The following is a 27,805-nucleotide window of genomic DNA, read 5'->3' on the forward strand; positions in this document are numbered from 1 at the left end:
TAATACAAACTGTGACAAGTTAATGAGGTTCCTGGTTGTCGGTGAGAGGGTCTAGCTGCAAGAACACACTTCAAGCAATCTAATAATACTACAAAGCAAGGCACAAGCACAAACTCTGATACAAAACAATCTACTAATATATTATAGAGCAAAACATGAGATCTAGTCCTTAAAGCAGTAATTAGCACATACAGCATAAGTTTCTCCCCCAATAGGTGTCCCTGAAGTGGGGGGGAAAGACATGTTCAGCCCATCAGCTGATCCAGCAGTTTTGGTGGAAACTCTCCTCTGCTATTTCCCCATTTCCTTCCTTCCTTTTATACTATTTCTTTAGGTTTAGGTGGAGTTCGAGTGAATGTAGTCATAAGTGCTTAACTGGGTAGTTGTCCTTGGCATCAGTCTTTCCTGGTGGACAGATATGGCACGGTCAGAGTGTCACCATGTTCCCCTTCCTGCAGGATGTTTGTGGAGGGAGGTCACAGTGCCTTCACATCGCTCCCCTTTCTGGTGCATCCTCCATAACAGGTGTTTATCAGAGTTTGGGGAACCTTTGTGGGGCATCGTGACCACGTTTCATCCGAGAAGCAGCAGCTGGGTCTCCTTCTGTAATTCTTATTTTCCTTTAACTTTTAACCCTATCCATTACTCCACAGAAGCTCATGAACTATTTAATATTTTATTACCAACATATAATGCCTAAGAACTCATTCTCTGAGGATATTCTGTAGAGTGAAATGAAAAGAAAAAATATTTCACACCTATATCTAGATACCTCTCTGTATGTATATGTATATATATATATCTGCATCTATCTCAGCAAAGCTGCTTTTACAGAATGTTTTGAATTAAGCAAAAATTGCTTTAAAACTCACATGGCGATCGTTAAGAAACTTTGAAAGTTGGTGTTCTGATGTTCCCCAAAGCTTGTGAGTCAGTGCTATGAAGATTGGCTTATTTACTGACTAAGAGTTATTAGCATGTGTATTGAAGACCAATACAGAAACTTTGTAATAATTCCAGCTTTTTGTAATAATTCCAGCTTTTTAGCGAGGCATCATGATAAGCAGTCTCTAAAGATTCACATGATAAATACAATCTCAATTCATATTTGGTCTGTTTTTGTTGTAAATTCAGCTTCACTGAAAATAAATTTCAGTAGAATTTGAGGATATTGATGATGTTTCTCAGAGCCTCATTTTTAAGGTGATCTGTTTCATGTTTACATCCGAAGAATCTACTTCCCATATTAAAATTGTAGAGCTAACTCTTGGAGCTACAGGCAAAAAAACATTCTTTGCTAATTTCAGATCCCAGAGAAAGCCAAAATTGCGTAGAATTTGGATGTCAGCCATGCTGTATGACTGCATGGTTTCCATTGACTTTGTTTAGGATTGCATATGACACTCCTGAAATTGGGCATTTATAGCTGTGGAAATTTCAAGGCTGTTTCTTTCAGGTGGATGTGGTTTCTTTACCTCAGCTGTCCTAAAGAGCTGTTATGTAGTGCAACAAACGTGGCTGCAGCCAAAATCTTTGCCAAAGTGGTGCATAGGCATTCATAAGGTGCTTTCTGGTGATAAGTACTGTTGACTTATTTTTACTACTACCATTTAATACCGCGTGTATGATAGTAGGGTTTTATGTCACCTGGACAGTCTTTTGAGAGAGTTGTGATTTTCTTGCACAGGTTACTATTTTTTAAGGATTAGGGTCTCCACTCCCTTCTTACCCTCCTACCTTTTCCGTAAATGCTTCCCAGTTGATACTGGAAGGAGATTTGCAGTCCTTTGAGAAGGAGAGGATGTGTGAAATGTGTGTTTTTATGACAGTTTGAAAAATGTCTATGGGGGTAGAGAGAACAGAAGCTGTAGTCTCCCGTGGAGCAGACAGCTGACGATCCATGTATCTGATGCTTTTATTTACTTTCCTGCACAAGAAGAAAAATGTCCCCCACAACAACTGCAGCATCGCATGGTAACCGGGCTGCTGCTGAGACACAAAGCAGCTCTTAAAGCATGTGGGCTGTAGAGTTCAGGGATAAATCACCTCCAGTTCAGCTCCTTCTGGACCTTAGTAAAGGAGCTTGTTGTGCTGTAGTGGGTTTTCTTGGGCTCCTCTCACAGTTGGGTTTGTTTTGTCTGTGCTGAACCTTATTTTGATCTCATTGCTCTTGAGTTACTTTAGTGTACTGCTAGCAGCTGCTGAGGAATAACTCTTGGTTTACATTGGGAAATGAGGAATGAAGTTTTGGACTACTATTTAATAAACATTTAGTTTAAAGAAACAGTTGCCTCTAGATTTAATGTTAGAGTGCAGTGTTCACGTTGGTGGCGACCTGTGCTGCACAGCTGGGCCAGCAGACCAGCTGCCAGTTACTTGTTAACATCAAAATGAATTCACTGACATCAGTTGACATTGTCAACTGCTGTGGAGAAAAAATAATTTTTCCTCAGTAACTATGGATTTTCTAATTTATTTTTTTTTTTTTACAAACTGAATTCTGTTGTCAGTGTAAATAATTTTTTTTTTTTTTTAAGAATTATTTTAGACATTATGGTCTGGTGACGGGACAAATAATGTGAGTACTCTGCAAAATGTGATTCAAGTAGCTGCTGCAACATTTTCGGCAGGTTATATGGTACTGGACATGGCATTTGGTTCATCACAGCATGAAAGAAGGCACAAATGTCCTGAGACACTGTTTCCTTGGAAGCAGCACCAACCCCTCCACGTGCCCCTTGCTCCCCTTAGGGGCCTGGCTTAGAATCTCCTGAGTCCTCTCTGAGAGCCATGGAAGATATCCTGAATGTGATTGTTTTTGCTGCCCTTCCAGGATAGTAGGAAAAGTCTAAACCAGCCTTTCTCTGCCTCATCAGAAACAGTGGTAATTCCAGTTGGGGCAGATAGTGGTGGCTATGGATGGGCTAAGAATGTCTACCCCAGCAGCAGGCAGGGGTTGGTACTTTATTCCAAGGTCAAGCATTTTAGGTGTCAACCAACATCTGTTGTCCTGCATGAAGTCACTCACTAACCCTTCAAATCTTCGTGGAGGAGGTTCAGTGGTACTGGTTGGCTGTCAGTGAGATGAAAGGAGTGTTTTGACTGTTTGCTTTTTACCTGAATTATGTAGAGAGGTAGCGCATAGCTGCTAGAGAAAATTGAGTGGAAGACAGCAAGCAGGGAGGGCTCTGGTAACAAGTCTTACTGAATTGCTCGTTGTACTAAAAAAAATAAATAAAAAGTCAATAACAAAGTGGAAAGTAAGAACTTGGGTTATGTCACAAATTGTTAGGCAGTTATTAGCTTAATTATCAAACTGAATTGTTTTTGTGCTGCTTTTATTCACATTGGGTAATAACTAGCTTCAGGACTGGATTATCTGTGATGGTTGTGTAGGTGTGAACTGAGGTGATGGCACCAAGTTTGCCACTTACTGCTCCTTTGTGAAGAAAAAAGCCGAGCAGGTCTGCATACCTATCATGTAGGCACTTGCTGCTGGCCTGTCTCTGCTCACGGACTGAGAATGAAATCTGCTTAAAACTATTACCTCGAGGACTTTCGTAGGTTTTGTAGAAGGAAAACAAAAAGAAAAAAACAAGCAAACAAAAAACCACACACACACAAAAACTCAACCCCCTCCCGAAAAAAACACACACACACCAACCCCCCTCCTCCAAACCAAACAAAAAAACCTGTGGTAGGGCTAGGACATGTTTCTGCTATTCTTGTCAGTTGTTCCAGAAGCCATATTTGCCAGGAGCTATTTATTAAGTCCTAATGCATGTATTCTTTTTTTTTTTTTTTTTTAAGGCACTGTGGGATGAAAATTTGCATGCTGGGTGGTCACATTTTTTTTTTTCCCCCTATGCTGTGGTTTTAGAGCAGTCTTAATTATCTGAATTAAAACTGTATGCACATCTAAGTTAGTAAAAATTAGTACTGGGGATAACAGTACTGTAGAGCCTCTTCCATGCATGCCCTCCCTCTAGTTTTACAGTATTTATTTTTGTTTAGAGGTTTTGTAAAACTTGATTTAGTCAACTTCCTTTTTTGTAGGTCTTTGCTGCAACTGGATTCTCAAATTACAGTGATTTGAAAGTTTAGCATGCACATTTCTGGAAAGAGATAATACTGTGTGATACTGGAATATTTTTTTCTGTTACTATACCATCTGATTAGGTTTTCTTCTTCTCATCCTTTTCCTAGAGTGTAAAAATTCCTTACTGGTTACTGATAAATCTGTATTTCCTCTTCTCTAGAGACATCAGCATGAATAACATCACAAGGCTACCAGAAGATGCCTTCAAGAACTTTCCCTACTTGGAAGAGCTGTAAGTATTTCACACGTGTTAAAGTTTTGCTACAACATCATATGGCTGTGTAAAGTGGAAGGTGGGTGGAGAAACAGTGTTGAGGTGAGCTGTGAACAGAAAAAGCAATTATACTTTAAAAATATAATCCTGTATATGTTTGGAAACCGGAACAGTAAATGCTACTTACAAGGGACTTTTTACAGTAATTATTTTAATCATGGCTAGAGTGATGACATATAATAATTACAGTGTTATCCAAAGATAACACAAGAGGTGTGTAATTACCATTGTTTCTGAAGGAGCTACAGTATAGCTGTTGCATAAGCTCCATGAAATAGATGTTGCTTCACTTAGTGAGCAGCTGGCTTCCATTGTCCTTGTAGGCTGGAGATGCAGTGCTCACAAGCCCATCCTGACCTAGATCAGAAATTCAGCTTCTGTAGTACAGGGCTTCTTGCTCTTAGTTTCTCTGGCAGAAATTTTTTCTCCGCTTCCCGCCCCTCATTTGTCCCACTCTCTTTTTAGATTCGTTTTGTTTTACTTAGTTGATACTTAGACTTCTGAATCCTTGAGCTGCACCAAGGCTCATGTGCCCAGTACTTTGCTGAACTGAAGTCTTACCGAGGTGCCTTTGCAAAGTTGAAGCAGCATAGCCCTGAATTAGGTTGGGTTTCAGAGTCAATAAACAGGGAGGCAGCTTTGCCGTTCAATTACTACTTTAGTAAGTCCTATTATATGGCATGGGACTTCTGTGTGCCCTAGTTTCCTTATCTGTGAAGAGAGGGTAAGGCTAATGGTTCAACCTTTGCTAAAGAGCTTTAAGAACTTCCAGTACTAGGCAATAGATAAGACAAAACTACTGCAATTTGCATTGCTTCTCTTGCGTTTTCAGTGATAAAGTAGCATTCCTTATATCAAAGTGCATTTAAAATGCAAAAGTAAGGCTGTCTCTTTGTGACTTTGGCAAGACTAGGACTATGAATGCTGTGCTGAGAGGTTTTTTTAGTGAAGGCACCTTAGGGAAAGAACAGCTCATTTTGCCGAAGAGACAAACCCTTATGAGGTAGGGAAGTGGTGTCCTGACTTTACCAATGAGGGAGCAAGCGAAGAATGAAAACCATTTGTAGAGGGCAAAAGGATAAATTAACCCTATAGCAAAACTGCAGATAAAGCCCTGAACCCTTTGACTCTGGTAATCTACCACTGCACCTCACTGGAACAAAGATATTGAGCAATTGATAAGGGATGGATTGCCTGCTGCTGAAGAAAGACTTGGGTTCCTGAAAGCTTCTCTAGTTTTATTTTTTGCACCTCAGCCTCACTGGTTGCTCTAATAAGGTGTTCTACCTCTCCTTACAATTTTGATCTCTCTTATATCCTGGTAATGTAGCAGCTGCCATTACTAATGCACTTAAATACCTCCATTTTCTCTGGTTCTTAAGTAGTTTTGAGTCAGGTCAGTACAATTCTGAAGCACAGTTGAGCTTATTTATGTCAGATGAATTGTGTGCGATATCTTATTTCATGCTTAACAGGTTCTGCTTTACTCCCTCCGATTTTAGGTATTGCTTAAATTTGCAGTATAGCTGAGAATGCTTCATGAAGAAAAATAGATTTTCAGATGGTGCATTTGTGGAATTGACAGGATTTAAGAAAAGCTCTATGGCATGAGTAGTAAATTGGAAAAAAATAAGCCTAGGAAGACTTGGTTGGCTTCAGAATATATACTAGCCAACATTCCCTATGTGCTTCATGATGTGCTGCTGTGTGTCTGTGTGTTTTGTTGAATTAGATTTGTAGTCCCCCTTTTTTCTTTTTAAAAATTCTTCGCAGTCATATTTCACACCAAAATTTGAAAAAAAACGCAAACAATTCTCTTTTCCCAACTTATATGGCTATGGGAGACTTACTTTTTTTTCCCAATAAGTAATTAAGCAATAAAACCTAACTGGTGGGTGTGCATGTTGTGTAACTTCCATAAACCCTGGGGTGTGTCAGGAGGTAAAGAGAAAAGGCAGAGCCTTCAGCCATCATCTGTTGTGCTTATTGCCTAAGAGCCATTTGCTACATGTACCTCTAAATCCAGCTTTTTAGTTTGAAAAAAAATAAGCTAGCATTAAGCTCAGAATTGTGTGTGAACACCCAGAAGCTGTAAATCATTCTTAGCATGCTTACTTGGTGCGTTAAAGCAACTTCTGGGGGGAAAAGAAACTCCAACCAAAACAATAAAACCCCCCAACAAGTCAAGTCCAGGTTCTCTTTGTTTCAGCTCACGTTCATCTTAAATGGGAACATAATGAAGTAGCTTCAAAGAAAAGCATTTCTTTAATAGAAATGACCAATATCAGCTATGGCATGTTTTTGCTTCATTCTGTCCATTCCTTTTTCTCTGTGGAACAGGGTACAAAAATCTTTGAGCCTTTATTTTTGGTGGTTGTGAACAGAAACAACTATTGTACTTCCCACTGTACAACCACAATATTTCTTCTCTACGCTGTGATTTTCAAACTTTCTTCCTGGATTTTATTTATAGTTGAACAGATCCAAATTCTGACTGCCAGGCATTAACAGAATTGCTTTTTCAGCACACAAAGCTAGATGCGAGTCTCCACACCAAAGAAAAATAACTTAAAGAAAAAAGTTAAAGTGGTGTTGAAATCTGTGGTAGGAGTGACTTTTCCATCAAGTTCTCCCAAGAATTATATGTCTAAAGCAAATGAAAATCCCATAAACTAATGGGAATGCAATAAGTACCCACACCAGCATGGACTCTAGTAGGTCTCCATCGAGGAGGCAGCCCCAGACACCCTTATCTTCATACCATGCTTTAGCCCTGCCATTGTCAAATGCTCTGGCCAATTAGCCCCTGGCAGAGTCAGTTAATTAATATTGCAAAATAGTATCACAGAATTTAATTGAATGTAAATGCCAGGCAATTAGATGTATTATGTAGGCAACTGAATTGCACATATGGAGCAGCTGAGATTAAAAATGCAGCAGGAGCCGCTTAAAATGAGGGTTGTCATTTCCTCAATGCAATGAATTATTTGGTAGTCTGGAGAGACTCCAGGGGATCATTTTCTGAATCCTAAAAAGAACACTGGTGAAAGAAGCAAAGTACCAGCCTTGGGAAAGGCCTGGCTGCTGGATTCAGAGGTGCCTCCTGCGTCACCAAGGGGGGAGCGAGTCGGGCGCTTCGATGTGTCAGTCCCGGTCTGTTTTTAGATGTGCTGAGTTATCCGAGACACCCTCCCTGGAGTGACAGGGCTGACACAGACAGGGAACCCAGGGCTGCTGTGAACGGCACTTGGGGCCAGGTGGAGGAAGACATCTGAAATGGCACCAAAGGGCTGCGTTCAGGAGACTGACTCCCCAGAAAAGTATCCAATTGGCGTGTATAACCTTGAGTTTTTGTGCCTCTGAGATAGTACCCTATCTGAGTATTACCTGCAGGTACACACAAGGGGCTTCCAGCTTGTCCATGGGTGGAATCCACCCACTGGGTTGTGTGCTCCATGTACCCCCATTCACAGCCTCATCATGCATGTCGCTGCATAGCACACTTATCATATGTCTGTAGGATTCTAGCACTATTTATAAATGTTATAAAAATTCTCCATGTCTGTGTAACTGATACCCATCTGGAAGTAATTTGCAAATTATTGAAATGGCAACGGTCAGAGTCAGTGAGGAACAGACCACCAAGGGTTTTGCCTCAGCAGTTACTGACGTGTATTCTCCAGAAAATGCTAACGTAAATATGCTGCAGCCCTGAACATGATATGGAAGCTAAAAATCCTTGAAGAACTTGGCCATGATTTTCTAACCACACCTTAAAGTATTTATAGAAAGCTAGAAGAGGAAAATACAGCTAAATAATGCAGTGTTTTTAGAAAGCAGAAACCATTTTCCAGGCTGTGTTATGTTTTGATGGCCTTTTAAAAGGTGTTAGTCCCTTCTAGTTATCTGAAGTACTCTGAAGGATTTTAACTATATGATTGCCATTCACTGTAATTGTGAATGATCTGCTAGATCATTCACAAAAAGGCACTCTCTCATCGAGGAAGGCAAATCAAAATGGTTTTCTTCTTGTCCAGTTTTCCAGTTTCCAGAAGTTTCTTCAGAAACCTGAACCACTTGAATAAAGCAAAAGTATCCTTGACTTAATCACCTTTTAACCTTGTTTTGATTTCCACTCTTAACCCTTTAAAATGTTGTTGTCTCATTTGCCCTGTACATATGGGCAAGGTTTAGATGATAAGGTCTTGGCTGTCTGGCTGCTGGTCCACCTGAGAGGTAGAGCAAGCTGTCCTGTGTCTGTAGGTTGCCTCTTACAGAAGGATGTGTTGTCCTAAGGGGAGCACTGGTCACTTCCCAACCAGTCAGCCTCGGGGCAGGACTGTGACCTTCTCCAGCAAGGGTCAGGGAGGATACTCTCTGACTGCTGTGATTTTGAAGACCCGTATCGTGCCCCGTAATACTGCAAGGAAAATAATCCCTCCTGAAAGCATCAATGCCTCAGTTAACTTCCAGATGTGTACTGATACCAAGATCTGTTGTCGAGGGCTGTTGTGTTTCTGTTGTGTTTGCTCATACATGATGTGAAACAGTCTCTCTTCTGTGTCACTACCCTCAGACATTGGGGGTTTTTTATCAGGTGGGGGCAAAACTTTGTTATGTTTTTTATTTAATGGCTGATTGAAAATGGTTCAGGAAATAAAGTGATAAAAGGAAGACTTAGATCAATGAAAGTTTTCTCTTTTCTGAAACACTAATGCTGATCTGCTTTCTGAGAGGTGAATAAACAGAGAGCGAGAGACCGCACACATGCAAACTGTAATTTTTGCAAGAAAAGAAAGAGTACTGCAACCGAGTATTTGCTCGACTACTTAATGATATCCATGCTGATTACAGCAGTTAAGAGGTCTTGCTTAAATATCTCCTTACCTCCCCTCTCCCAGCCAGTGTCTCTGATCTCGGCTTTTAATTGACAAAGTATATTTTAGGAACATAAGGATTAATTAAAATGCATACTGGCAGTGAAAATGAGGTGGGTTTTTGCCATAAGGTTGTAATCAGGAAGTATCTGCAAGGGAAATGTCTAGTTATTTTCCCTCTTGACTGCAGCTGAAGATGACCACCTGGCTGAAATGGCACAGCTGCTTGCTTTTGTAGTATCTATTTCAGTGTGTAATTTAGATGGTACCCTTCCTTCTAATTTCTGCATCAGCACCAAGTTGCATTATCCTTGGGGAGGGAGGGGGATTATCATGTCTCCTTTATTACTTGGGTTTTATGAATAAGACAGGTCTTGGAGTTATGCCAAGGCTGAGCTGTTAGTTCAGGATGCTGTGTCTTTCCTCACCTGGCTGTGGAACATTTGATGGAAGAACCTTTTCTTTGTCCTTCAGTGCTAGGTCTTTTAAAGCCAGGTCTTTCAAGGTAGAGTGTTGATGAGATGGTGCAATTCCTTTCTCTTTCATAAACATGGGTAGTCCCAAGGTTTGCAGTGAGAAGCTGGAGATGAAGGACTTGTTTTGAGTAGAAAAGGTAAGGCTGAATCTTCATGAGAAATCTGTCCTGATGCCTTGTGTTAGCTGACCTGTGGTAACTAAAACTGTGGTTAAACATCCTGTAAAACAGGCTGGCATGATTGGAGACATTACCACCCCATCTCTGTCCACTCAGCCCCTCCAGCAGACTCTGAATGGCTGAGAGCTTTCTTCAACTGCTTTGTTATGAAGGCAGCCAGTGTAGGTGCCTTCTGTTGGTCTTTCAAAAATAGCTGTCTGAAGTTGTGTTGGAAGCTGATGAGCGCCCTTCATCCATCTACCAGCTCTGAATATTTGAACAGCTGGAGGAGGTGATTTCCTCAGTTGCTCCAGCTTGAATTCCAAGAGATAAAGTTTTAATGAAAAAAATGCAAGGTGTAGGTTTCACGTGTGGTAGCAAGTTAAGAGCCTAAGCTTTAAGTTGACCAGCCAGCACACATTAGAAATGCATGCTGCCTTGTGTGCACTGGAGCTTTAGAAAGTGCACTGGCATGTTGTAACTTGCACCTTCAAATTCTAGTCAAGACAAACCTTTAGGCAAAGACTCCCAAGTAGAATTAACCACAGTCAGCTAAGATATTTTTAAACATCACTTGTTTGGTCTGCACTAGATGCTAAATGATGTTTAAAAACATGTTGGCTAGCTTGTGTTTAATTAGTGTTTGCTTATCTCTGCGAGTCCTAAATCAGTTTGATTCTGGATGAGTTTTAATCATGCTGATACGAGAATAATATTTCTGTAGTTTAGGAGGTTCTTGCTCTGTTTAACAGCTGCATGTTTTTTCCTGTTTGTGGGGACAGATGCTAGTAGACTGAGTAAATTCTATTGTTTTTAGAAGATGAGGAAGTTTCTTTCCAGTCTCCTTTTCTACATATTAATTTCCAGTCGGCATGGTTGTGTATAAGGATCCTAAGACTGGTTATTCTGCTGCAAGTACTTTTAGAGGACAATGAGACTTTATCCTTTTTTTGCATCTTGCTCAATTCGCCTGCGCGCACACGCACACGGGAGCTGGGTTAGCTGAACGGCCTGGGGGCTGAACTTGCAGTGTTATTACACTTCAAGACCAGTCTTACGAGCCTGAATTTATTATGCTGCCAGGTTGGGGCTGTCTGAAGGTATAAACCAGATAAGAAACTTCTGGAGGCTGAGCAGTAGCCTGAGAAGCTCTCGGGCTGGGTCTCTCCAGGTAAAGTTCCCCAAACGGTGCTCATGGCATGCAGTCTTCCTCCTCCTTTAGGTGTCAGAAATTGGGAGTGTGGGACAAAAGATGTACGTGTGTGAGCGAGCAGGTAGCCAGTTTCAGGGTTAGGTGTCAGGAAGAGTCATACGAGCTCAGCAAAAACCTTACACAGACAGAAAAGGAGGAAAACCAAATCCTCTATGTTGAAGGGAAATGCCTTATCCTCTAGAAAGTAATGGAATGCCTTCTGTCCTCACAGTATCATAGTATGACACTGTATGTTACCATAAAAAGACACGGTGATGTCATTCTTTTGCCTCCTTTCCTCTGTTCCTCTTGGGTATTTTTTTTTTTGTATTTTTTTTTGTTCGTACAGAGGTACTCTTGCCTAATTAATGGATTTTATCCTAGCATAGAAGTAGTAACCAGCACTCCTGTAAAGCTCTTTTCCTGCCCTTCCTATATAGAAGTGAAATTCTAGATGATTCTGTTAAAATATTTGCTCTTATTTCAGGTGGAAAAAAGTAAACAGTTGATTTAAATCTGAATCAAAGAATCGTACTAAAAATTACTCCCATTTCCTTAAGGTCATTCATCGTGAAGGTGTCTACAGAACCTGGGCTTACATTTACCCAGTATGTATCAGAAGGGGTTAGAAAACTAGTAACAGAAGTTTAATTGCCAAATATATGTAGATTTAATCCACTTCCCCGTTTTGCAGTGTCACTTGCTAGATGCATGGTCATTCAAAAGATCCCATGCCTGCATAGCCAATAAATGCCAGGACAAGAGACAAGGCTGTATGGACAGACCAAAGCAACTTTGAGGATTTATTATATCAACAGTAATTTTTTCTTCCTTGTGTCTGACCATCAGCATGTTTCATGATCGTGGAAACCTGAGCATCCAAACAGCACTATCTGCTAAAAGCACAAATCTGAAGTTGGTTCAGTTGTTGCATCCCAGTTGGTCAGAACCAGGCTTGGGTGCTTTTATCTCCGTGTCTCTGCTGTACAGACTGGGTGAGTGAAATGCATTTCCACCTGAGTGTCAGGGGAGAGCTGTCCAGGGAAAGGTCTGCCTGGCCTGTGGTAGAGCAGAGCAGAGTTACCACAACATCGTGCAAGATGTGCAAAGGCAAGTGGGGAGAAGAGGTTTGTATTTTATAAAACGTGTTCTGCAATCATCTTTGGAAGTGAGAGGAATCAAGGTTTCTTACAACAACAACTCAGTATTACTACTGTGGACTAGCTGTTAACCAGTTTTCAAGACAACACAGTATAGTTGCTTATGTTTAAGACATACATGTCTATGTTCAAAAATTTATGCAAACTTCTGGGTTTTTTTTGTTGTTTTGTTTTTTTTCTGAACTACAAAGGCAGCTTGCTTCAACAGCTCGTACTGTATAATAATTGTTTTAGGTTATATAATTTCCTTCAGTGCATGTGTGTTGTAGCCTGTGGGGTCTACTTCAGGAAGGTCTTGCCCAAATACAGTACTGCTTGAAAACAGAACGATAGAGCATATTTTGCATGGTTGGGGATGCTTGTTTTCTTCAAAATCCATAATAATCTATTTTCCTGTTAACAAAAAAAACCAAACAACTCTGATAGTCCATGAAAAGCAATATCATAGAACCACATTTTGTCTTGCAGTAGATGCTGGTGACTCTTGCTACGATTTACCCATAGAACTTATGGGTAGGCTTTAGACTTTTTTTAATCAGTCAGTTTAGTTTACTTAGATATTTTAGCTTTTTAGACCATAGATGCATTTTGGAAATTACAGCTATCTTGAAGTTCGGTATAACTTTGAGAAAGCTGTAAATGCTGGAAAGGGAAGGCTCAGGACAAGAAGTGCTGGATGGAGTTGGTGCCATTTTGCTGCTGGTTGTAGTCACAGTTGTCTTTTTTCAGTCATGATGTGTCTTGGCATACATACTCAGGATCAAATAAGTAATGCTTGAGGTTGTATAATACTGAAACTACTGCAAGAAAAGGAGAAGGAGACAAATGTATTTTCCAGTAGCAGCAGTAGAATAAAGTACCCATTTAGTTTTGTTTGATAGGTGTGGAGGAATTTGGAGTAATCTGTAGATTATTGATTGGTTTCCCAGCAGTGCAGCAGGCTGCAGCTGACAAAGGTCCCAAAGGGGCTGTTTGCTAATAACAGATAAGCAAAGCCAAATTTAGTCTGGGGATGCAGCTTCCATTTACCAGCCCTTCCCCTTCTGCAGCTGCCCAGCTTGGGCAGGAGCTGTTTGCAAAGGTGTGTGCCCTTGCCAGGCAGGCCATCCATCCCTGCAGGGGGGATGCAGTGAACCCCTGTATTTTCCTGCAAATGGCTGTACCTCTCCTGTAGAGCTTTAAACCTTGATGAATAAATTGTAGCACGTAAGTATGCATCATCTGTTAAGAAAAACAGAATTCTCTTCCAGAATGACTGCTCTTCTGGAATAGGTGGAAACTGAAGCTCTTTTCATAGGTTTGAGAAAACTTAATCCATGCTGCCCAGCAGGTGTTACCTCTGAGGCGTTTTCAAAGGTTACTTCTGTTGTGGGAGAACTTGAAGGAAAACTCAAGCTTGTATGGGAAGCACAGAGAACCCTGAAAAAGTGAATGTTAGGGACAGTCACGTAAGGATGGCAAAATAGTTTGATGTAAAACAGCAAAAAAAAGTAAAGAGGTGGCAAAAATACAAGTGGGGAAACAGTGGAATATTTTCCAATGGGGTGAAAATAGGTAGGTAAAAGTTGGAGAGCTAAAAGGAGAGGTTGGGTGGGCAGAGAGACAGTGATGGATGGTCTGTGAGGGATATGGAAGGTTCAGTCTTGACTACACCTTAAAGTAGGAGTCTTGGGTCTTACCAGAAAGCAGCTAATGTAGAAATAATAAATCAGGTGCTTTTTTATTATGACATGTCAGGATTTTGCGGTCCGTGTCACTATTGGCATTTTCAGTGAGGAAGTAAAATTAGAGTTGATCCATGGAAAAAGCAGCCATTGTATTGTTATCAGAGACAAGATAGACAGATAAGGTTATTAGGATCCCAGAATACAACCAAAATGAAAAAACCCACCCCAAAACAAAAACCCAACCCAAAATCCACAGCAAAAACGTTTTCTGTATGAGCACAAGACTTTCAGAAGGACAAAAGGAGGCGAAACTCTTTGCTCAGATATCCTGAGGTTCACTACCATCTGGGATGCAAGACAAGCAGAAAGGTTTCCAACAAGTTTGTGTTTGCATCCTGTCATAATAAGAGTGGTTCTAATTGTTACAGACAAAAATGTATCCCTGGGACATCTTCCCTAATTTCTGGAGTGACACCAGTGATTAACTTGGCTTGGTTAACATGCAGCCGGGTTGCCAGGCTCATAATTGCAGAAGTTTTAATTTCCCAAAAGAGGGAAAACAGCCTTAGCTGCAGTTTCAGTGCAAGAAGCTAAGCTTACTATGTCCTCTGGGAATGAGATACCGTGGAAGGTTAGTCCTTGGCCAGATTGTATCCTGATGTCTGTAATAACAAAAAGGTGTCCTCTACATCTGGAGATCATTTACTGTGTCACTTAAAATAATGATTAGAGGGTATTGCTCACCACTGTATGACAGGCTTAGAAGAAGTATTTTTTTCCTCTGTGTGTCCTGCTCTGTTATCCTGCTATGCTGAAATTGATTCTGTAAATTTGAGTTTGTCCAAATTTGCAAAAATTTTATCCCTTTGAAGCATTCATTTTTTTATTTTTTAAAGTAAAAATAGAGGACTACAAAATTCAGTGCTAAGCAATTACAAGATTGCCCACCTAAAAGAAAGGTACCTACTGTGGTGATACATGGCAGCAGAAACTTCCAGGCTTTAACTCAGAGGCACTAATTCAGGATACCTGCGGTCCTCGGCAGTCTCCAAACTAGGGGAGTCAGGACTGAGCTAGCAGGAAAGCTCTTGGTCAGTGTGATACACATTTACATCCCACTTTGGATGATGCCTGATGCTGTGTCTCTATGCCTTGGAAAAGTAAGAGACAGCAAATAAAGTTTTTGTGGCCTTATAGCATGTCAGGACACTTTACAACGGTTTATTTAATTAAGTCTTTACTGCCTTAGTGTCTCTGCTTGGCTTGGTAGCAAGAGATAGACTTTCAGACCAGGTCTCTACCCATTTCTACTCAGAATGGAGGGAGGTACTTGGCTCTTGACAGTGTACATGTAGGGCTGCTTCCAGGTGCTGCTTCATGGCAGTGTGAAGCTGTCCTGCCATAGAGCAGAAATTTCCAGGGCAGTTCCCAAGCAGGTTAGTGAGTGTTGCTACAAGGAGAAGAAGGTTGTGTCCTTTCTGTTGTGCTAGAGTTTTGCCCTTGGTAAAACTGTGATTTCCCTTAGCCCGTTTACTGTGTGCATGAGAGAGAGGGGTGCTTTTAAAATATTTAATAATAAATATTTTGAAGACTTGCTGAAAGGAGATAACATGGAAAACCTGACTGGATGATTTCAGTGACATCTTAATTTATAACGCTGTATGTGCGCTGTATACTACATGCTATTAATTTTTCAGTTCTCTCTTTAAAATGAACCTGGTTATGTAAAGAGAGACCTTTCCATCCTCCCAGTTGCTGCATGTTGCTGCAGAGGGAAGCATGTTGAGAGCAGCGTGTGATGTGTTGGTCTTCGCCTGTTTGAGAGCTGCAGTTGGAACCTCCTCACGAGCAGCTCCCCAAGGCCAGGATGTGAATGATAAATGTGTGTTTGGCAAACTGATTAGTAGAGCCTTTGCACACTTCCTGGAAAGCTGCCAGATAGAGGAGAAACGGAAATGTAATGGAGTGTAGGGGCTGGCTTTTTTTCTGTTGGTTGGTTGCAAAAAGGTTGAATAAACAGGAGTTGCCTTGAGGTAGGTGAAGTCTCGCTATTTGAAGTCACGCAAGCCTTGCTCTGGCTCAGCTGTATTTTATTTCCAGTGCTTCTTAGGTTGTTGTTAGTGACACTCAGTGGGGTTGGGGGAGGCTATTCAACTGTATTTAGTTTAGTTTAGGGTTTTTTTTAGTAATCCCCAGCCTCTCTGGGAGAGGGAGCAGTTAGAGCAGATGCCTGAGAAGCCACACACCCACCGGATTAATGGCGAACCTTGGCCGAGCTGCAGCCAGAGCTGCCTGACACACATTTACCAGGGCTGCCACTCCTTGAATTGTGTAATATGTAATCAGCATCAGCTAGTTCTGTTTGTGTGCAAAATAATGAGGAGTTACAGCCTCAGTTAAATTTCACTTGATTTAAGGATTTATATTTTGCTGTTTCAAGTACCTTTTAAAATAAATGTGTTTTGCAGATCACTGGTTCTCTGCTGTAGAGACCCAGCATGTTGCATTGCTATTTCTTTCTGTTTACAGTGAACTTCATAGGAAATTGTTTAAAAGAAAGTCATGAAATATTGCAAACCTCCCTCCCCGTCACCCCAGATAAAGTTAATAAAATTGATTTGGACAGCTACTGACAACAAAATGAATTTTAGGGGAATGTTTAGTTGCCGCCTGGAATCTTTCATTAATGTTAAAAATTCAAAGTATTTGAAAAATCACATCCCAGCTCTGAAATTCTGAGGTCGTTTGCAGACCAGAGATTAAAAACATAAGTATACATAGATTCTTTTTAGTTTTCTTCTGGTTTCAGAGCTGTTTGTCTGCGTGGCTTGTGTATAACCAAACTTCTCAGCAGTCAGCACATGTGGGGGTTTTTTTTAAGCAGGCTTGTAATGATGTCAGAGCCATAGCTATGGCAATTGGGGGGTGTGTGAAAATACCAGGGGTAAATATATTAAGGTCTGCCTTAACAAGCAAGAGTAACACAGTTTTGTAAAAAGAAGTATTATCTGCTGCTGTCACCTTCCTGTGCATGAGAAACCATCCTCTTCTCCCTTGATTTATAAATAAAAACCACCTACCTTTGAGAAATGGATTTGATAAACATAGCTAGCACCCTCTCTATCAGGCAGCATTTTATGAAGTAATTAATTCTGTTGCAAGAAGATTTATGTAGGCTTTAAATGCTTTGGGTAATCTCTTTTATGTAGTTAGAGACTAAGATAAAAATGTAATAACGTTGCTATGTTCTGGCAAGCTGATACTTTAAATGTTGCTCTCATTATTTCCTTCATTTGCCTCTTTGAAATAGTATTTTCCCCTTAGTGTTCTGGCTTGCTTCACGGTGCCCTGTAACAGCAGAGGCGGGTTTTGCTATTCTGTAACCGTTGTTAAAGCACATTGATTGTTTTTTAATTATTAACACTTATTGGACCCTGCACGGTGTTTCCACGGGTGATTTCATTGCACAACCTTGTCCAACATTGCTTTTGCTTAGTCTTGGATACGAAACCAAGTCTGAAAGCAAATACTTTGGCTGAAATTATAGCATCTTTTGGCAGTTATGGGTTGCCAGGTGTTTTGCATTATTGTCTTTACCCTTCATAAAATACAACTATTAGCAGCTCAACAAAGGCTGGACCACACAGGGTCTGCTGGTCAGAGGAGAGGTAAAAAGGTTGAAGAAGAAAAAAGAGTGGGGGAAGGAGGAATGAACTGTTTGGAAGCAGCTGTTTTGGCTGCTGTTTCTGCTTTCCTGCTTTGTATTCTGCAGCATCTCCTGTATTTATTACTTTTAATATCACAGTGGTTTTCACAATTTACTTTGTGTTAGTGTCTAACAGTCCAAGTTTGAAACCAGCTGTATCTTGAGAGACAGTGAGCACAGATGAGAATCCTGGTCCCTTTCTCCCTCCCCCAAAGCAGTTTCCTTTCCTAAAAAGTTCCTCCAGATAACTGACCAAAAAGTTGAAATATTACCAAGGTGATATCTTGGTCACATCAACAGGCGTCCTGTCAACTGTCAGCACTGTGAACTTCCAACCTGCTTGTGAATATTGTTTCCACATTTGGGATTCTCATAAGGACTCTTCCTGCTTTGCTGTAGCATCTAGCTATTTTTACTTAAGTTCATACTTTCTTTAGAGACTGCTGCATAGATTAAAAACACGTGGGTACCAGAGCTTGTGTTTCAGCAGAGCAATGCTGAAAGCCAGAGGATCATGTTGGTAAATGCACTCTTCAAACCTAGTACCATAAGAAGATTCTTTATCATTCCAAGGTGTGGTTTTTCTTGCACGTCTGCAGAAGAACATCCATGAGGCTGAGTTGTTCTCGTTGTTAAAAATGTGCAATGACAAAAATAAGTGTTAAAAAAACTTGGAAGATGATGAATACAGCATGCTCGAATGCAAAATGTGTAATAGCTGCAAGATTTGATGTATCAGTGATTTTCCTTGTGAGATGGTTGTAGAAGTACTGTATTTTGTGACTGAAATTATTATTGCAATTTTTTTCCAGGCGACTGGCTGGCAATGACCTTTCTTTTATCCATCCAAAGGCCTTGTCTGGTTTGAAAGAACTCAAAGTCCTGTAAGTAATTGGGTTTTAGAGCTTCATAGCTAGCTGTACGCTTTCTTAGTGCACAGCCAGACTGTTTACTGGTAGGCTGGAGGAAATTTTTTTGCCCTCCCTCCCCCTAAATTATAGTCCTCCTACTTTTTTTTTTTGTTTTAATAATTTTTTAACAAAGCCTGCTGTAAGTGGTTAAGGTGAGCCATGGTGAACTTGACTAAACTGTAATTATTGCATTTAATTAGAACACTTACTTGCTTCTGAAGTGTATCTTGTAGCACAAGAATTGGAGGAAAAATCCTAAAAAGGGCATGTAAAGCTTTTTGTTGTTTTCTACTCCTTTAGATTAGTCTGTCAGGTGCCCTGACATTATCAGATAGTACTAGTGCTTAGAGATTTATTACATTGTTTGACCTTTGACTTATTCTCTACTGGTGATAGAAATAATTTCTATAGTTTGAGGCTTCTTTAGGTGAAAATGGGTTACTATTAAAAAAAGTTTATTTTTCTTTCTGAGATAAGAATTTTCATGTCAACTTTTTTTTCCCCCATAGCTAAGGAGAAAAAAAGCTTTCTGTTGTTTGGGATTTTAAAAACCTTTGTTCAGAAACTGTAGCATTTCTGATGATGTAAATATTTCCAAATGCTAGCAGGGTAATAGGTAGTTAATTAGAGAGAGATTTTTAAAAAACAGTGGACTCTGAGGTTGTAGAGGGAAAAAAAAGCATAAACAGACACTATAAGCAGGGTACAGATTAGGGAACTGCCCATCTGCAATACTCCTTAATATGATATTTTGTAAGATGAATGCAGAGTGTCAGAGCTGTTGGGGGTATATCCATTCTGATACTCAACACTGGAGATGCCTGAAATTCTAGCAGTTCTTGAAAAATCTGGGACATGGATCTTAATTAACAACTTACTTGCCCACTTCCATTTTACCCCAGTGTGTACCAAAACCTAGTAAGATTTATTAAGATGTGAGATCTCTGTTATTTACATCCTCTTTATAGAAGAACTCATCATGCTATAATACATTGTCCCATTAGAAAATTCTTAAAAAAACCCAAACAGTATAGCTTAATTCAGCTTGGCCAAAAGGTGCCTTCTTGTGAACACATTTTGTAAATTAGATTGTTAATGTATTGTGTATTCATGTGACTTCAGGAAAAAAGAGGTTTATGTGTTTTGCAGCATGTATAGGATGATTCCACAAGAAAACAAGAAAATATCTCTTGTAGCAAATTTGTACTAGTATTAAGTTGTTCGACTTCAGTGAGTTCCCAAGGGAATTTCAGCCTATTATGTCAGAGGCTTGTTCCCTGCAAATTAATGCTGTTAATTAATGAGATTAATGTGTTGCAAATAAAACTGAAATAGAACATTTTCTTGTTTCATTGTAGCCTTTGGGTATCTGGTCTTGATAATTTTACATGCTTTCATGAACACTAGAAATCTGTGAAACCATAACAGGACTGTGGGCTTTTCTGTCACCTCTACTGTTGATAAAGATGACTGTCAAATTCTACTTTATTAATACAGTGGATTTTTGCAGAACCCTCCAGAACAACCAGCTGAAGACTGTACCTAATGAGGCCATCAGAGGATTAAGCGGTTTGCAGTCCCTGTAAGTTTTCTTACTTTGCTTTTGTGTTTGGATTGTTCTCCAGGTTCCACTTCCAGCCACTCTTTGTACACCTTAACTTCGTTCTGTAGGGTTGTGAAGTGTAATCATGTATGTGTAGTAATGTACCTGGAGTCTCTGATAGTGCAACTGCAACTGGAGCAAAGTTTCACAAGTAAAAGTCATAAGGAATTTTGTCATCTTTGGTGGGGTGACCCAAATGCAAACTCTTTCAAAACACAAACGCAGGTACAGGATTGCTGCGTAAATGCAGTGGTGATGTAGTTAAACCATCACCCTTCTTGCATGTCCTGAGGTGTTTAAGCAATTTTAAAATGTTGTGCAAAAATGAATGATGCCCAAATCTTTTGTTACCCAGAGGAGGGAAAGGGGTTTCTGGGAAGGAGTATTGCTTGAGACACGCACAGTATTGGTTTTACGGGAAGGTGTTGAAATCTCACAGCCAGTTATGAATACCTCAGCCATTATTGCTAGTTGCTCATAAGGTATTTCATACGTGTTTATACTATCTCATGGCTTATTATGTTTTATAAAGCATTTTAATCAGACCTTAATAGTTAGTTACAGCTCTCTAGGTGGTAGATGCTTATCACTGTGATGAGGAGGCGGAGGTGGGAAGGGCCTCAAAATTTTTCCTCCTTTCTGCTTACCTACAGAGAGACAGAGGGTAGATTAGCTCTTCCCCCTGTGCCAAAATTCATGTTTCTGGTCTAAGATCCTGTTTCTTTCAGTGTTGCATCAGATTATGGATTTTTTTTTGGGGAAAAAAAATTAATTAGTTTTGAAAAATAGCTTTCCAGACTGTTGCACAACTTTTGCAAAGGTGCTTTCTGCACTCACTAAGCTTGGATCTTGGCCACTACCTTCTCGTAGCTGCTTGGATATTCCTGCCTCTTCCACCTGAAGAAAGCACAGTAAGCAGCAAATTTAGTGTCCACATTACCCTCTTGTTTTAGCATGTGTGTAGAGGAAACAATAACTTGGTCTTGGTGCAAATATTATGCATTGTTTTAAAAATCCTCCAAATTGCATGATGTGAGTAACCCTTTAGTAATTATTAAAACAAAGAACCAAAACCAGAAACTCCTTCCTTGCTTCCAACACTTTTGTGATGCCAAAAAGAGGAACTGCTTTAGTAAATTTGTTTGTCGACAAATCATCCATTGCATTTTCAGTGAACATTCTTTTTTCTCTACTTATTTACAGTAATGTTTGTTCTCTAATTAAAGTTTAAAATATTAAATATCCAACTGCTGGTTTGATGATAATTTTATGTGCAAAAGGGAACGGACGAAATTAGGGGGAAAATAATGAATGTGTAAATTAAGTAATTGTATGTATCTATTTTTAAAAAATCCATATACTTTTAATATTATTGGAAAGAAAATTGTTAGAGCCATTTAAAAAAATCAGACATTATAGATGTTGAAAAAAATAATGGAATGATTATATGATATTGTATAATGTAATCAGTATAATTGCTTGGCCAAAACATCCTTACAATTAAAATATAAGAGTAACAATTTAAAGTGTGGTGAAGTTTCCTTTTCTGGGAGCTTCATTGTTTAAGGGCAAATGCTAAACTATATCAATTTTAGGATGGTGAAAAAGGAGGAAATTTGGTTAATAAGTAGTAGCAAGCTTCTTGTTACTTTTATTTCTGAGGAAAACCAAACTGAGATTTCCAAACAACTGCTAGAAATATGGGGGGTAAATCCAGTCTGGAAGTTACTGGTGTCAGAATCACAGAATATGCTGAATTGGAAGGGACCCACAAGGATCATCCAGTCCAGCTCTTAAGTGAGTGGCCCATACAGGGATCAAACCCATGACTGTGGTGTTTTTAGTTCTAACCAGCTAAGCTAATCTGAAGCTCCAATTTTTTATTATGGGGTTTTTTTCCACTGATGTGGATCAGGCTTTGGTTTGCTCCTTTCTCTGTTCCTGAGGAGGATACCTGTCTGTACTGCAAGACCGCTATAATTTGTTAGAATGGGCAGGAATTTGAGAATAAATTATTTTTTGAGACAAGTGTAGTAAGAAATGTGCAAAGCATTTTTTCTATGCAATGTTTACCTCCCCAGAATGCATTTCTGTGATTTTAACAAATTTCAGAAAAACTTTGTTTATTGCACTACTCATGAATAATTACACTAATTAGGCATATCCCCTAGTAATGGAGGTAGCACCTTCTTTTAAAACAAATTGCAGAATATATTTTAGAAAACCTGCTTTCTACCCTTTTAATATATAATCTCCATCCCAAAGCTGCAAGTTTAAACATTACTGAACTGACTCCCTTTTTGGCAGTTTTCCATTTTACTCTGAAGTAGGGCTTGGGGGATTTTTTCTTAGTGAAGACACAAATTGCTTGCTCATAAAGCTTTATAGTATATTGATAATCACTTGATTTGAAACTCCTTTAGAACTGTCTGTTTTCTCCCTTAATGCACTCCAGTTTTTAGCTCCATAGGAAGACAGTTGCCATACTGTATGTATTAACAAGTTCAGTAAACATACCTGGGTGGAAAGAAGGAAGATGGTTATAGAACCTTCATTTCATGATCTCTAATGTTTATATTAGAGCTGGTGAGGAGCCAGCCTGGCTCAGAATAATAAATGACAGCTCTTTATTTTCTGTTTGCATTGGATATTTTCTCAGCTCTGGCCTCCAAAAGAGAGTTAGAATGGAGTTCTTTTTTTCTAATGGAGGTGAAATTTAGCAAAATTAAAGAGTTTTACTGAGTGGAAACTCGCTGTGTAACACCCCAGGAAAGTTTATCTGGCAGGATGTGTTCTCACACTGCAAGACACTGTGACAGGTGGGGACCGTGGCACTGCACTGCCAAAGGAGAAGGCACTGGTTGTCCACCTTGTGCCTGCCTCTTTTGGTAGCAGAAAAACATGACAAATAAAGAGCTTCACAAATGCAAACAATAGTCTTGGGGCATTTCAATTACTGCAAAGCATCAGCAGCATGTTTTTGTGAGCACGAGGTGATGAGGTGGCGTACTTGGTATTTTAGATCTGGAAATGGTGTTGTTGAGGTTTACGGGCGATCCAAGGGTCACACAGAGAGCCGTGGGCAGCACAGCCCTGCTCCTTGGCAGCATGTGCAGAGCCAGGAAGGACCAGGAAACCATCAGAGAAAGTCACTCCTTTTAATGCCTTAGCATTTGTGACTGCAGTGATTTCCTTGGTAGCACTGCTTATACCGAGCTTTGACCCAGAATCTGGGTGTTTGTAAAGTGGGTCTCTAAACTGCAGCAACTTTTAGGGTTGCTCTGATTCTCCCCGGAAATCCAGCTACACAGGAGTTTTAAGTCATAACACAGAGTATTCTAGTACAATCCTCAGTGTGTGACAAATAGTGGAACTACACTGTTTAAACAAAGATGCTTTGGAAAGGAAAACTGTATTCCACTTGAATTAAAAAAAAAACATCCTAACTGCCACTGACCAAGAGTCATTTTTGAAAGCCTGTCAATAGCTGCTAATGTACTGGGGACAATTTTATTATAATTGCAGTTCAGGAATGACCAAGTTACTGTCCCAACACGTGTGCACACATGCCCACATGCAGGGAACATTAGAGTGTTCTGCAGCAATAGTTCAAAGCACTGCAGGTTAGCTGTTCTGCCACATTCCCAAACTGTGGGATTTGGGATCATGCCAGTGTGGTACTCAGCTGTGATAGCTCCTGCCTTTCTTGTTGTGTGGATGTTCACCTGAGCTGCAAGGGTAAGTGTCTTCATGCATGTGGTCAGCAGTCACTTTGTGCTGTCCCTGGTGGCAGTTCTGGCTCCCTGAACAGCCTGCTCTGCTCACAGCCTCTGCTGCAGGATCCTAACCAATTTTTCAACCCATTTTCCTATCTCAGGAGGCCGGAGCAGGCTTGAGGCAAGGTGAAGCAGGAGGTGCTTAACCGGGATGTGACTGTATTTTCTGAGAGTGGGAATCATCTTGGCCCAGGCAGGAAACACTAGGGTCCTAAAGTGGAAGTGAAAGGAATGAGAGTGGGATCTTGCTTTGCAGGGTAAGGGTGTATGGTAAAAGCATGGGGACAGAGAATGGAGGCGTATTTCAGCCAGGACATATTTAAAATATGTGCCGTAGCCCGTATATGCTCCAGCCTTTCATTTCTAGCATTTTCTTATTTTAGATCAAGTTACATCTGCATTTATTAAAAAAAAAACAAAACAAAACAAAAACCAAACAATCAAATCTAGAAACATTCTGCTGGTAGTGAAACTGCCCATTTTTAAGCAGTAGTTCATGTTGGTGGCAATTTCAGGAATGTAAACCCATAAGCATGTTGAAATGTATCAGAAGGGAAGATCCCTGAATTTGGAGAGGACAATGCAAACATAGTCCTATACCAAAAATACACAATTCTGTTCCAATTCTGCTGTTTTCTTCTTGACGAGTGCTTTATGGCTTTAGTGATTTTGGATTATAGAGTTGGGAAGGACAAGGGGTATCTGTAAGGATAATGTTGTCTGGGAGGCTGTGGAAGGTGTTCATCAACAGCAATGACTAGATGAAGTTTAAGCATTAGATGGTTTTGTATGTAGTATGCACCTTTAACAGTGGCAGGTGGTTTTTCAACTAAGTAACTTTTAATGGGATGTCTTCAGGGGTTTTCTAGTTTCCTGCTTTGCTGTTAATAAAGGGTTAAAGGGGATCAGACCTCAGGTTGAGTCTGTGTTAAGCTGTGGAATTAATCAGAATGGGAAACAAAGAAATTCACACGTTTTCTTTTTAACCTGCAAAACCAATACAAACTTAAATTTGCTGAATATGTCTTTTTTCCTTGAATGTTTAAAGTACATATAAGAGCTCTCCTGAACACGTTTGATTGTGCTAAAAAATCTTTAAATATGCAGCAGTTTAAATATACTGCTTAGTACCGTTCCCGTACTTGCTGAATGACAAGAATCTTATTTTTCTATGCCATGTTCACCTTTAGAAGCTGTTATGGTTTACTTGAAACTGAAGTATGGGTGTTTCTTGTGAGCTTCAGGAATTTCTGGGGTTTTTGTAGCTTCTTTTTTTTTAACTGTCTGGGCTTGCTTAAGGAATTGCTGATGTTTAAATAAAATCAGGGAATTATTTAGAAATTGAATGATCAGAAAATTAATTGAGATGGTGGAAGTTAAACAGCATGTAGGCAAAGATCAGCTGAATCCTCTGTGGGTAATTTGCAGCAAACTTCATGATCTCTGACTGGTACCATGTTAAACATTTAGATGGAAGAAACAGATGTGCTGGCACATCAGTACCGGTGATTGAGATAGCTTTGGCAGGGATCATTAGTTTCTGAGAGCTGCTGTAAATTTGTCTTTGAATAAAGCAAATCCTTGTGTTGATGTTCTCGACACCTAATGCACAGAGAGCCACCGCTTGATACTGTGAGCAAACTTGCAGAGTGTTTTGAAGTGCCTCTGTTAACATGGGGGGTTACTGCCTCCCATTGTAGCAGGATTTCTGAGGTACCAGGCTTATCAGTACTCAACTGCAAAACTTAAAAATCTATTCCACTTTGAGTGATTTCTTTGTGGGTTTTGAAGGAGCACTTTAAAGTTCTTTAATAATCACCACTGAGCAGAAGTGGCTTAACACAAGAGTTGGGAGTGATTTGTCTTTTATCAACATCAGCAGTAAACTCCTGCTGTAAGCCCAAGGCTGATAAAATTTCCCAGTCGGTGAAGCCTGGAAGACTGCAGTGGTCACAGATGAGAGCTAGCAAGGCTGGTCCTGGAAGGCCTCACAGGGGCTGCAGGCTGTAGGGTGCTTGCCCTAAGCAGTGTGCATGTGTATATGTGTAAAATTTCATTTACATGTGTGTGTTAGGCTTGGAACTCTTACTCATTCGAATTGAGGTAGGAGTTCATGTTAGTCCTAGTTTCCCTAAAGCAGAGATAATTGTTTGATAGACCTTTCAGTTGCTATGTCCTTGTTTTAACGATATATCAAATACTGAGGTAAGAACTGCTGAATGTATAGGTTTCTGTCATCCTCCTGCTCTTTTCTTCTTGTGGAGTTGGTATTTGTGTGAGGAGGGAACCTGAAAGGTAATAAAAGTGAAGATGACAGCTCCCCAAGTGAACTCTGAATTTACAGACTAAAATGTAAAGGTCTCTCACAAGCCAGTGCCTATAGGAAAGCTGGAATTGGAGTAGCTTTGGAAGATTAAGGAACTAAGTACATGCTGCAAGCTCTCATTTAAAGAACATAGTCTTATCTTCAACACTGCAAAGGAAAAACACAGTCTTTGTACAAAGTTCAGTCCAAGCAAAGAATATTACTTGTACTTTGTTAGTTAGCGTAGCTAGGGAATACTCCCATATCCACCTTAAAGAAAAGGTGTGGTCCCTAATTGTTAATATTTTGTGAAAGTTGTCAAATATTTTAGGTTTGTTTTTCAGTTGTTTCACTAAATGCTTCATTATATGCATTTCACACTAAATAGAAGCATTTCAGCCATGTTTTGTGCATTCAGCATCACGAGGATAAGTTTTGACTGTTTGGAAAAGAAAAATAGCATATTAAGCTTACACTAAGGGACATGAAGGAACACAAAAGAAATATGGGTAAGACAGAAATGTCCAAATAAGTTAAAAACTTCTCTTTCACCCTCCAAACCTCCCTGCTCAATGTCAGTGGGTGGGTGGTGGTGTTCTTTCCCCCCACCCACATCTTCACTGCTCTGGGCAGGAGCAGACAAGCATGACAGACTGCATGGCTGTGAAGAGCCATCAGTTTAAGGTGCAGTTACTTGGGTACTGGATCTGCCTGTGCTGGGGGACAGAGGTCTTGGCAAAGCACACTAAGAATTCGGAGTCCAGCTCCTTCTCCTTGACCCTCTTTGTTCTCCCTGGCTGAGAGCTCGACTCCCTCGTTGCAGGCACCCACCCTTCCCCTGGTTATCTTCTGCTTTAAGGGTGGGGGAGGAGGAGCAGGACTTGGGGCTTCCTTGTGTGTTTTTGTTTTCCAGAGTCTGCTAGAATAAATGGAATTTAGCAAAGAGCCAGGGGAAGTGCAAATGCACTTGACAACCAGGCACAATGATTGAGGCCTGCCTCTTGAGTGTGCTGCTTCTTTTAAAAGAACCATAAACCCTCCCCCCCAAAAAAAACCCTCAGAACAAAACCAAAAAAAAAAGCAACACAATTGGGGAGGCAGGACAGGGAGAAATTAGAAGACTCAGATATGTTTATTCCACTGGGAAATAATTCTTTTGATCTTCAGGGAGCTGTATGAATTTAGGAGAGAAGAAAGACAGGTAATTTCTAGTTGCCTTTTTTTTTTTTTTTCTGAAGCAGAGCCGCAGGCTTTTTTCCTCTCCCCCCCTCCTTTTTTTTTTTCCTTTATTATCATCAGACTTTAATTTCTCTGAAATGTTCTAGTGTCAGTACAGCCTAAGAACATTCAAACAGAATATCATACACACCTGTCAGACCATGGGGCAAATGATAAGGGGATGCCAGTATAAGAACCATAGGAATTAGCTCTTTGATGTACAGTTTTAGAGCTAATGGCACCTCACTCATCTTAAGGGAGAGCTTTGACTACAGACAGTTTTGTAAGTTCCCACTTGTATTAGTATATTTGTTGCTTAATTTGATGTATTTTTTGACTTTTTATTAAATGGAAATTCAGCTGCTGACTTTTCTTCCCTAATA

The 27,805-nt window shown here is 40.1% G+C and overlaps 1 protein-coding gene across 2 annotated transcripts in view; it reads left to right on the plus strand.

Annotated features, from left to right (window-relative positions):
- LGR4 (leucine rich repeat containing G protein-coupled receptor 4) overlaps positions 1 to 27,805 on the plus strand; it is a 57,432-nt gene that overhangs the window by 11,665 nt on the left and 17,962 nt on the right. For both annotated transcript variants that reach the window (XM_017827007.1, XM_017827008.1), the window contains exons 2-4: positions 4,260 to 4,331; positions 18,422 to 18,493; positions 20,031 to 20,102. In XM_017827007.1, the coding sequence (XP_017682496.1) occupies positions 4,260 to 4,331; positions 18,422 to 18,493; positions 20,031 to 20,102 (216 nt within the window). The remainder of the gene's footprint in view (positions 1 to 4,259; positions 4,332 to 18,421; positions 18,494 to 20,030; positions 20,103 to 27,805) is intronic.

Source organism: Lepidothrix coronata, unplaced genomic scaffold (assembly GCF_001604755.1).
Source record: "Lepidothrix coronata isolate B3197 unplaced genomic scaffold, Lepidothrix_coronata-1.0 Scaffold133, whole genome shotgun sequence".
NCBI classification, from domain to species: domain Eukaryota; kingdom Metazoa; phylum Chordata; class Aves; order Passeriformes; family Pipridae; genus Lepidothrix; species Lepidothrix coronata.